Raw genomic sequence first — 12003 nt, forward strand, 5'->3', positions numbered from 1 at the left:
CTTTGTTTATTTTGCTTATTAAAAATGACTCCATACTCCATACAAGAGAAAAAACTAATCTAAAATGACATTTTCTCATTATATCAATACTAAACAGAACAATGCTTTCATGCTACATCTCTAGTTTAAGAATATGTAACCCTACTTTGATTAAACATAGAGATGTTCTAATTGTAAGAACAAATCATTAAGTGCAGTTGTTTTTATCTTCTGTTAACTAGGATGACACAGTTCTGGGCAGTCATCGAGATGCATTGTAATGTGATTTTAACTAAGGCTCTGAGAAGCCATTAACTATTCAGTATATCTCATTACGAGAAAAAAATGGTACAAAAAAGACACAGTAGAGCAGTAGAACAAATGCAGATTAGTGAGCACCTCCCAACCACACATCCACATTTTATCTGATGGCTGTACAATGCATACAGTGTCTTTGAAATAAAGTTTTTCTTGTTATCACATGAAACTTTAATAGGTCATAATGTACTAACATATATATTATGTTCTGGATTACTAGTAAAGAATCTTGCAAGATGAAACAAGTCAGTCTGTTATGATTGCAATAACATGAAATTAAAAGATCTTGTTAAAATGACAGAAAGATGTTGTCTTAATAAACCTCCTCAAACTTTAGGAGTTGCCTGTCTTTCATTTCACTTGTTTGTGTTGCAGGTTCTCACTGGACGCTGAGACAGGCTGGGTCATTCTGCGGGCCAGTCTGGACTATGAGTTGATGCGGCGCTTCACGCTGACTGTGCTGGCGAGGGACGGCGGCGGGGAGGAGACGACGGGCAGGATCCGTGTCAACGTGTTGGATGTCAACGACAACATGCCGCTGTTCCAGAAAGAGGCATACGTGGGCTCGCTGAGAGAGAACGAACAGGCTGTCCAGCCGGTGGCACGAATCAGGGTGTGTTTAAAACATGCACGCATGGAGTTTTAAAAGAGACATATGAGGCCAAGAGTACGCACTTGTTACTAGATAGTAAAGCTCTGCTGTTTATGGCTGCTGTAAAATACCCCATAAACATACACCTGTGACCATAACTGATTTTAAATATTAATACACTGAACTAAAATATACACGTGTAATGGTATTGTAGTGTTGCCTAGCAATTGTCAGGCTACAATACATAGCAACAAAAAAAGGTTCACATAAACACTACACCTATAGCAGAGGATATTCTTATCCCGATACTAATAGCACCAGTCATCACACTCAAAAGCCTTTACTTGTGATGCCTTCTCCTCTTTCTTCCTTGTTTCCCGTGTTACTATAATCACGCAGTTATGTGTTTGTGTGCACTGTATCCGAGAAGAACTGGTCTGCCCGGTGTGTTGGTCATCAGTCACTGCCACACAAAAGGCAGAGCTGCACAGGCACAATGGTAACTAATGGCTCAGCATTTCCTTTGATTGTGCCCTCAAGAGAAAGTCTATTAGGTCCCTTGTGGCGGTGGGCACAGCAGTGGCTCACCCCGCCACAGTGAACTGTGTTGTGCCCTGCCTTTCTATTGTGGGAGCTGAGCTGATGACTGGGCTCAACGCTTGGCTCACTGTGTTTGATTAGTCTGAGCTAACCTTAAACGCTGCTGATATTAATACGCTGCCCGAGAGGAACAGGGAAGCCATTCGCACAATTCTTTGTGTCAGCGATTTGCCCTGGAACCTAATATATATACACACACACACACACACACACACACACACACACACACACACACACACAGTACAGGGAGAGAAGGAAGAAAGAGGGAAAAAAAGTGAAAACGATGGCAGGAGAGAATGAATTGAGAGACTAAGCATAGCAAGGCTTTTCTGCGCTTTCCTTCTTTTTTCTAAAAATGCCTGGAAGGTTTGTGCCTCCTACTAAACTGTGTATACTTTCTAACATCCAAACCTTTTTTTTTTTAACAATTTTCTCTACACTTCCTATTCCTTTCCTTCCTTTGCCACTCATCTATTTGATTTGCCATCCCAAACTCCTCTTACCTTTGAGTGGTAAATGAAACTATTTGTTGAAATTTGAAATAGGAGGACAGTCTGGAAGAGAAGAGCCACAGCTTAGGAAGTTGTAGGGGAAGAAAGGTAGTGCTTACTCAACACTTTTGGCATTAAATCAAAGAGTAGAGATATGCGTGTTAAGGAGAGATACAAGTAAGTGTTTTTGACAACCTGTCCAGTCTCTAATGATGCCAGTGAGGCCTAGTAGACTCTCCTCACAGCCGGAGGACTCATGCTTAAGTTCCTGCCAACTTGGGAATAATGAGGGGGTGTCATCATTGTTGTTGATGTTGTTGTGGATTAGCCCTGCAAAGTATAGTTTCATCTGTCCTCTGCCTGATTGGCTTGTCTTGGCTCAGTTGGTGTTCATCCAGTATTGACGCCTGCACCACTAATAGCCAGAATCAGCTTTAATCTTTCCGATAACATGACATCACTGACTGACAGCTTCCTGGCTGTACACATATGCACAGACTCATACGCGCCCATGCTGTGCAAAAATACATATATAAGAATTAACACTTGTCTACTGCAGCATCTGTCCTGTTACACTGTCTGTCGTCTTGTCTCACTCACTCAAAACTTTTTCTCTCTGTGGACTTTTGACTGTCACCGAGGCGTATGTTAAAGGCACTCCTGTCTTCCACCACTGTCTGCCCACCCACAGGCTACAGATGAGGACTCTCCACCCAACAACTTTCTGACATACAGCATCATTTCAGCCTCAGCCTTTCCCAGTTACTTCAGCATCGTCATGGTGGAGGGCTACGCAGGTACGCTTGCCTTTTGGAGCATCAAGCCTCAGTCTATGCTATGTCTGAGGATAGCAGTAATAGTAGGCATGCTGTTGATGATTGGACTAGCAAAGTCAGATTTAAGTTGTGAAAAGTTTTGGTTTGTTGTTTGATTATTTGATCTCCTCTTCTTCTGTCAGTGATCAGTGTGACCAGGCCTCTGGACTATGAGCAGGTTCCCAATGGGATGATCTACTTGACAGTGATGGCCAAAGATGGGGGAAACCCAGCCCTCAACAGCACCGTCCCTGTCACAGTGGAGGTGATTGTAAGTACAACCCTGCAAAAATACACACACACTCTCTTCCAAATATGGCCACTGTCAGAAACTTGAAAATTAGTCTTTCTTTTTTCCTAAACCAATTGGTCATCTGCCTTACATTTTCCCAAAACGTTTTCAAGAATTTTGCAATACTTAATACATTTTTTACAAATTGGTCGCACAAGTATATTGTAAATTATAGCAAAAGAATATTGCTTATTTTTAATCCCTATATTATAGTAGCAGGTGGCTGCAGACATCTTAAGCGCCACTGATACCAGATTTGTAAACCTAAGTAGTAATTTGAGTTTGGTAAAAGTTTAACATTCTAACATTGCTGGTCCAGATTAGTGAGGGTGTATAATAGAGTTTAATCAACTAGTGATGCACATACTCAACTTCCCTGTGTAGTTTGTTAAAAACATTGATATTGCCAAGTGACCAACCAAGCGCAATGGAATTCAAAATCAGAAGACGGGTTAGAGAACACAGTAGAACAAACAATACTAGTAAAATGAAAACACACACTGCAATTCAAGAAGTTTTCATTTAATCACAAACAGTCGAGAAGAAGAACTATTTTCAAATCAGCAAAAATTTGCTGGTTGAGAACGTGCATGTGGTTCATTAAGACTCTTAGGCTGAAATGATCCGTAGGCACTGATTAGAAAAATGTTTCAAAATGAAATGTTATGAATAAATGTTGATGCATCTTTGCATCTTTGATCAGTAGAATGTAAATAACAAGTATCAAAATTATTTAACAACAAAGACAGCTGATAATAATTGACATGATGCAAATTGATCCTTTTCTATTTCATCTATCTAATAGATTCCATGTACACTGGTGTCTGTTGCAGTTATCAGTCTGTTGTCCCTTGGATCTGTATCAAGATTTCTTGTAAGCACTGCAAGCCTCGGTCTATTCCTGACGAGGCACTGTGTTTGTTTTTTGCTTTGAGAGAGGCACTAAATAGTTTAAAACTTGTTCGTTAATGGCTCTTTTTCTCTTAGCTGAAAAACTTTGCAATTTACACTTTTTAAATAAATATACAGGCGGGGGTTTATTTTTTTATTCTTTCAGAAAGTATTTAATGACTCTCTTGGTGCTGCAGCAGACACACCCTGTGACTAATTTCTCGGTTCCCATTTCAAAGGCACGATCTCCAAACTTTTACAGAAATATTTTCAGAAAGTTTCCCCTCAGATGAGACCAGCATTTCATAAAGGAACTCATGGAGCTGTTATGCCATGTGCACTGAATGAAGACTAAGCCGCCTTGTATTTATCTAAATGTTGATCCTGTGTGTGACAGGAGTCCACCGTCTCATGGTAGATCATTTCATATGTCTTACAAATTGGATTTCAGTGTTTCTTCACTGTCTGAATTATTCGGAGTACCTCTTGATCCATGTCTGACTACAGCTTTGTTTGCATTTTTATCACAGTCTGTGCAGCTATCTGAGCTTCCAGTTCCACTGCTTTTGTCAGCCTTATCACTAAATGTCTTATTTAAAGGCACTGAAGAAAGTCACAGCCATCTGCTCACACACACAATGGATCAGAGAGACTCTGGGAAAAAAAAAGTTCTGGGTCCTAATTCTACCAGATAATCCCACTGTTTCTGGTGCACTTACTGCAAACTTATTGTATTCAATTGGTCCCTTTTTTTGTAAATGTTATGTGTCATTTCTTTTCCTATGTATAAAAGACTATGTCACAGTGTTATGCTCTGGCAGTTCCTGTTACTTGGTGTCTCTTGTTTCTTACATGATAGTTTTCCATTTTTGGAGGTTTTCTGCACTCACTGCAGCTTTCTAAACTTGGTTCTGACTGTGTTGCTCTTATCAAATGATGCAAATAACATGTCACTATGTGCCGCTGTTTTTGCCTCCTCTGTCAGCTGTTGAGGACTCTTATTTTAAGGCAGTTCCTTACTAATCATCAGAAAGCATGTTCTCAGTATTTTAAATGTTTCTATTTGTGCAATAGTGGCCCTGCAGCAAATATCATGGCACATTTCATTAGCAAAGCTCAAAGCTGCAGGTATGTACTTGACAGGACAGAGGGAACTCAGAATTAACAGAGCATTAATGAACATTAGATCCTGATCGATTCTGTCGGCGTGTCACAAGATTTAAATAATCAATTAAGTGAAGCTACTGTGCTCCATCCTGCTGACCCTTAAAGTAATTTTCCCTGGGCAGGCATCCATTATACATGTAACTTTTCATCATAAAAGAAGAAATGACGAAGTAGAATGAATGAATCCAGCTGGAATATTCTCGGAGATGCAAGGACAGTAAGCATATCTATACACTTCCTACACGAGGGAGAAGTATTGTGTGAAAGAATGAAGGAATCTATGCCGGAATGCAAAAACCAACAGGGAGAGACGAGCACAATGCCGTATTCCCTCTCTCTGTCCTCCACAGTGTCGTGACTCACACCACAGGGGTTTATCAGTGGCTGGCAGCATCACACACACACAATGCTTCGCACCAGTAACACAAGCCCAATAGATAATGGTGCCAGTGACTGTTGTTAAAGTGTTAACATTTCTCAGCAGCACACAGTGGGGAGCCTCTCCGCGAATAACCACACAACTGGATGTGTTGGTGTGAAATAGAGTCTAATTCAATGAGTGGGATGTTGTGAGAAATATAAATGCACTGAGGAAAGTCCACGTGACAGCAAATTCCGTTCCATGTTGTAGGCATTTATTTCTGTCAAATTACAGGACTTGATTACCCTTTGTTTCGGGTAATGCCATTAGTAATAATGTTGTGAACGATTTTCTCGCCTATTAATGCTAATGTGTCTTCTTAACATCTGCCTCAGCTTTTGCATTGTCCCACTTCCTTTCCTGGTCTAGTTTTTCCTCTTCAGTTCTAAAGCAATGAATGAGGTTTACTACACTGCACTGCATGGTTCATATAGTTAATTTAGCTTATTGCATTTACTTTACAAACAGAACCAGAGCCACTAAAACTGCACAAAGCTTTAAAATTCCATTATTATGCTAATTTTCAGGTTTATCATTTTATTTTTAGTGTCTCTTAAAATATTATCATGCATTAGTGTTCAAAAAACACATTCTTTCTCTCATACTGTCATTGCTGCAACAAAACTCTACTGACCCTCTGTCTGAACGTTTTATTATAGTGCCTGTCTCTTAAAGGCGCTTTTCCCACAAAGCCAAGTCTGCTCTGACTGGTCCGCTTTCCTGAGCCTGAGCAGGTACCACCCATCATTATTTTGCATCAGCTCTGCAAGGCTGAGGGTGGTGACTATAATTGTGACATCACAACCTTACGGAAGTCCTGACGGTTTGTTTAATGGCACAGTTTAAATATATGGGCAGTGTACATTTCTCTTTGGAGTAAGCATTTAGATATTTACACAGTATTTTATGTAGCACCTAGACCTACATTATTCAAAGAAGACATGGAAATATCACTTTCTACAGTATGGGACTGTTAAAAACCGAGTGGTCTATATATATTCCAGTTTAATCAGCTCATCATTATTGAAGAGAAACTACTGTTGCTACTACTGATATTGAAAACACTGTGTTCTCTCGCTGTCTTAATTCTCAAATATTTTAATCTCAGTGCTAATGTGTGATGACAGCCTCAAACCCTCTTTGCTTTCCATTTGCATTTCCCCATTGTTTAGCACGTTTATTTGAGCTGCTGTTGATGTTTATACCTCCTCCAGGATGAAAATGACAACCCACCCGAGTTCAGCAAGCCATCCTACATCGTCAAAATCCCAGAGAACATTATTGCTGGTGAGTCACTTTATACATTTGGGGTTACAGTTTAGTTGCCAGAATGCATTTTCTGGACTGCACAACCAACACAGCACTTAAACACTCCAAACAGCTCAAACACTGTGTGCAGCACATACAGTTACCTCTTACTTGAATTGCCTTACTATTAGCATATTCAACAAATAGCTTTGCTTTCTTGGGGGTATGTTTTTTTTATGTTTTTGTTTTATTTGCTTCCTCTGGCCTCTACTGTCTTATTTGTTTTGATTTTGCATAATGTTTTTAAATGCTCAGCCAGAATGCAGGATATTGACTATTCCAGGCAAAATCACTGGCTGCTATATTCATTCTCATGCATGCATTCAGAAGACTCTTTTATCCCAGACAATAGATTAGTTTCCAGTCGCTAGAGGGAAATGAGATGTTTGACCGCCCCTTTCTCTCTCTGAGCTCCAACAGACACTGGACACTTTTTGTGTCTCGGACCCGATTTGAAGGCGGGCACAGTTGAGCGGCTTGAGCTAGGACTGAGGTTTAGGGGACTATGGCTAAAGTGCTTGGCCCTGAGCTAGAGGCCCAAGGCTTGGACTGCAAGGCTGAGCTCAGGGCTAGCCCTGCGGCTCTGGCTAGCCTCTCATCCCCCTGCCTGCCGGGGTATTGATCAAGCCTGTGCCAAGTTTGGGCTGTGCCAAACAAGCTGATAATCCACTAATCCATAAACCCACTCACTGCCATGCCATCAGTTGAGCTGTGGATGGGGGCGGTGAAGAAATTAGCTCTCTGAATGCCATTTCAGTCTGTCTCTGCAGCTTGTCTCTCTATGGCTGTCTTTCCTCTGTAGTAAGTTCCTCTCACATATTTTCCCCCAGAACTCAGTTCATTTTTTCCATTCTTTCTCCCACTCCATCAGTCGTTACTTTCTTTCTGTCTCATTCCCTCCCTCTCCTCCGCAGGGGCAACTGTGCTGCTTGTGAATGCTACTGATTTGGATGCCTCGCGGGAGTTCGGCCAGGCCTCGCTCATCTACTCCCTGGAGGGCTCCTCTCAGTTCCGTCTCAACTCGCGCTCAGGTGTGTGTGTGTGTGTGCGTGCGTGTGTGTGTGTGTGTTTTCTGAAAGGGTAATTGAGACATGATTTTATGAGATCTTATTCCATGTTTTTTAACCAAGTTTAAATTTCTTTAGCTCAACCTGCTATCACTTCATACTTGTCCTGAAAATAAATATCTATTTGTCTTCTTAAGCTTTCCCTCTGTTTGTATGCAGATTGTGGCTGGGTTGCGGTGGGTATTTGTGGTTATGGATTTCAATCAAATTCATCCTGACATTAGAAGCTGCATTGTCATGTCACGTCTGCCTGTCACATTAAAACATTTTTTATATATATATATATATATATATATATATGTATATATCCAATTCTCTGTGTGTTCCAGGTGAGATCACCACAACAGCCCTGCTGGACCGGGAGCTGAAGTCTGAGTACATCCTGATCATCAGAGCTGTGGATGGTGGGGTGGGCCCTCAGCAGAAGACTGGCATCTCCACGGTAATCCTATTGCCAGCTGTTTAATCAATATTTAATCAATTATCATTTGGAGTAGAACTGTATTCTATTCCATTTATATCTTATACTATGACATTTTGCCCTGAACCATGATGATTAAAAGCCTCTTACGACTGACATTATAAATATTTCACTTCCTGTTCACTCTAATTTCCCTCACTCCCACTTTGTTAAAGGTAAACATCACCATCCTGGACATCAATGACAACGTCCCTGTGTGGAAAGACGATCCGTACCATGCCAACGTAGTGGAGATGAGTCCAATAAACACTGATGTTATCTCTGTGAGTGCACCGAGCTAACTTTGGTCATTCAGCTGGTTGAATAGCTGATTAACTACATAGTAACATCAACAACACAAATAAACACAATGGGAGAGAAAAGTTCTTGGCATTTTATTTCATTTTGAAATGTTGGCCTGTACTTTAAATGCAAGTGTGATGTAGAAAGAGCACCTGTATGCTCCACCGGTGTCTTTTTCTTTTTTGATTCATTATTTTAGTCTGTGGTTTAATTTGTTTACTTTGAGTTTGCAAACTTACTTGAGGCAAAAGATGTGATTTAATAAAAAAAAAAAAAAAGATCAAAATATGAATACCGAAAACAGATGTGACACAACAATCTTGATTGGAAGTTTATTAAAGCCATGTGTTTACACTGTATGTGAAAATTGTGTGTTGAAGGATATATCCACATGCTTACTCCTCACTATTGATGAACAAATTTCCATCAATGCGGAGGTCATCACAGAGTAAACACTCTAATATTAGTCCAAACTCTCTCATTGTCCTGCTGGTGTCTTTGGCAGTGTGTTGTTGTTAATTAAGCCCTGATTGTCCATTAATTAAAGAGGCGTCAGTGAGTGTAATTAAGGGAGTCCGATTGCTAATTAAAATGTAGCCTGCAGTCATACGCATAGCAAATTATTCAGCTGCTAGGCAGAAAAGGAAGCGAGAACTCATCTTGTAGAGCAAGAGAGTGGAATGGAGAAATAATAAGGAAAGAGAAATTCAACATACAAGTGTTGGACTACTCAAAACGTTGCTATACTTTCCACCTTTTCCTGCTCTGTTGTAGCTTTTCCTCAGGTGAGTTCATTCACGTTGCATCCAACGATGCAATGCATACCGTATGTGACTCTGCGCTCAGTGGATAGACACTGTTACCTTTCTGACCATTTTTCAATAAATCAGACCACCCAGGCTTACAGTCCTGTAATTGGCCCCAATATAGCCCTGGCCCAACCAGTGTTTCCATGGTGACAAGAGGCCACCCGCTGAGTCCTCCTGGAGGTGTCCAGCGAGCCGATGAATTTGGTTGCTGCGCCCAGAGCAAGGATCAGCCCACTCAAACCTCAGATCACCCCACCATCACTACTGCAGTCTCTCACATTCAGCACCTGTACATACACAGTCAGCACCCTCAAATTTCTCATTTCAAAACAATATTCTCTTTTTCTTCCACTCCATAGTCAGACCAGCGCTGCAGTTCAATGGACAAGGCTAATGTATTAGTTCACCATCTTTTAATGTGCTCTGCTCAGGCCAACATTGATCAGTTCAACTAGCCGCTGCTAGACACTTCCCCACATCTTATATCACCTACCATTGTCTGTGCAGTTGCTAATCAATGGGCCTCTGAGATGCCTGCCTACCATGTCCCCTTAATAATTAAATACCTCCAAAACCTTTGTTCCTCTAATGACCAATTAACCAGTTTCTAGCGATTTTACTCAGCATACTGAATAATTGATCAGCTCTTTAGAAATCAGCCAGAGTTTTAGCCAGGCTCCCGGCTTCACACATTCATCACCCATTGCCACTTTGTGTCAGAAAAGAGACGTTACCATTTTTCTTTTAGCTGACTGATGTGTTAGAGCAGTCGGAGGGGGGTTTTGTGTGAAAATGCTGGGTGTGTGCTTATTGCTCTTACTTATACCATTACTATTACAATTCCTGTTTTTTACCCCCATCATTCTCATTCTTCCCCTCTTTTTTCCAGAATTGTATATCTTCCCATCTACACAGCTTTAAGTACTCCTTGTTAACACACTTTTATCAAACCACACAGTTTAACTAACTTTTTGTAGGAGAGTTCAGGCAAGAGAGTACTTAGGAAGGTTTTTCCTGTCTCTCCCCCATCCAGGTGTTGGCAATAGACCCTGACAATGGAGAAAATGGGACAGTGATGTACAGCATCAGTCCAGAAAACCCTTTCTACACCATTAGCAGCAGTACAGGGAAGATCCGAACCAGCGGGGTAACCCTGGACAGGGAAAGCTCCAACCCCTGGGGACGCAGCGCTCATGAGGTCCATCGTAATCTCAGCTGTCGACCGTGAGTACAGTGTGTGTGGTGGGATAACGTTTGCACTTGTGTAAATTTGTCTGACTCATGAAACACCTAAACCATCTGTAAGCAAGCTGGTATAAATGTAATGTTTTATATCATTCTCAGCAGAGAGCTTTCAATTCTGAGCATTTAGCCTCTTTCTTCAAGCCTCATTCCTCAAGTTTTATGTTGACCATGAAACTTTTTACTGTGGCTAATAAACTCTTTTGACCGTGAGATGTGGGGTGGGTGTGTGTTTGTGTGTGTGTGTGTGTGTGTGTGTGTGTGTGTGTGTGTGTGTGTGTGTGTGTGTGTGTGTGTGTGTGTCTTTACATATCCCTCTGGCGCCCTCTTTAGGCGGTACACCTCCACTGCGTGCATCGGCAAGCTCCACAGTGTTTGTCAACCTGCTGGATCTTAATGACAATGACCCAACCTTCCTCAACCTGCCCTTTGTGGCTGAAGTGCCAGAGGGGCTGCCCATTGGCTCCTCAGTTTTTAAGGTAAAATATAGTATAGATATATTTTCAATGATTGAAAATGATAAAATGATGATAAAAAAGTGTTAAAGATGAAGAGTTTGTAGGTGAACCAGGCATCCAAGATCCCAAGATTCCTGGCAATAATCATGATCATTTCTGTTCACCTTGACTTTACACACCTCTCTTTTCAGTCCTTTCAATAACTAATTGTGATTTTTCTTGGTCTTTCTCTCCTTCCCCCTGTGTTGTCCCTTCTTTCTCTACCATAGGTCCAGGTTGAGGATCCAGATGAGGATAAAAATGGTTTGATTACAATGGCATTACAGATGGGAATGCCTCGCCTCGACTTCTACCTGAACACCTCCACTGGCATTCTCACGTCAACGGCAGTCCTGGATCGTGAGCAGATTGGACAGTACCATTTGAGAATTATTGCATATGATGCCGGCAGGTTCCCTCGCACCTCCACGTCCACCCTCACTGTCACAGGTGGGAGTCTGCAAGTGTGGCTGATGATGATGTGAAAGCTCTTTCTATAATTATTTCACTTTGCTCTATCTGAAATGAGCATACATATGAAACTGCCAAGCCACGGTATGATTGGATTCTATGTGACATGAAGAGCTACTTCATTAGAGACTTAACTGCTGACTTCTCTCCTGAGATTCTACTACCAGTGCTACCCCCTGCTGGTTGGAAAAAAATACCCTAAAAGGAGACAAATGGTCTGACTGCTGTGAACTTGATAAAAAAAAGGAATGGAATGGAAAAACTGAATAAGGTTTCCTGG

At 41.3% G+C, this 12003-nt stretch overlaps 1 protein-coding gene across 1 annotated transcript in view; it reads left to right on the forward strand.

Moving 5' to 3' along the window:
- cdh23 (cadherin-related 23) overlaps positions 1-12003 on the forward strand; it is a 187034-nt gene that overhangs the window by 130306 nt on the left and 44725 nt on the right. Inside the window, 11 exon segments of the mRNA XM_030442554.1 lie at positions 673-910; positions 2672-2777; positions 2939-3066; positions 6781-6853; positions 7789-7905; positions 8271-8383; positions 8578-8685; positions 10547-10687; positions 10689-10737; positions 11089-11234; positions 11483-11702. Coding sequence (XP_030298414.1) covers positions 673-910; positions 2672-2777; positions 2939-3066; positions 6781-6853; positions 7789-7905; positions 8271-8383; positions 8578-8685; positions 10547-10687; positions 10689-10737; positions 11089-11234; positions 11483-11702 — 1439 coding nt within the window.

This window comes from Sparus aurata, chromosome 15 (genome assembly GCF_900880675.1).
Source record: "Sparus aurata chromosome 15, fSpaAur1.1, whole genome shotgun sequence".
Taxonomy (NCBI): domain Eukaryota; kingdom Metazoa; phylum Chordata; class Actinopteri; order Spariformes; family Sparidae; genus Sparus; species Sparus aurata.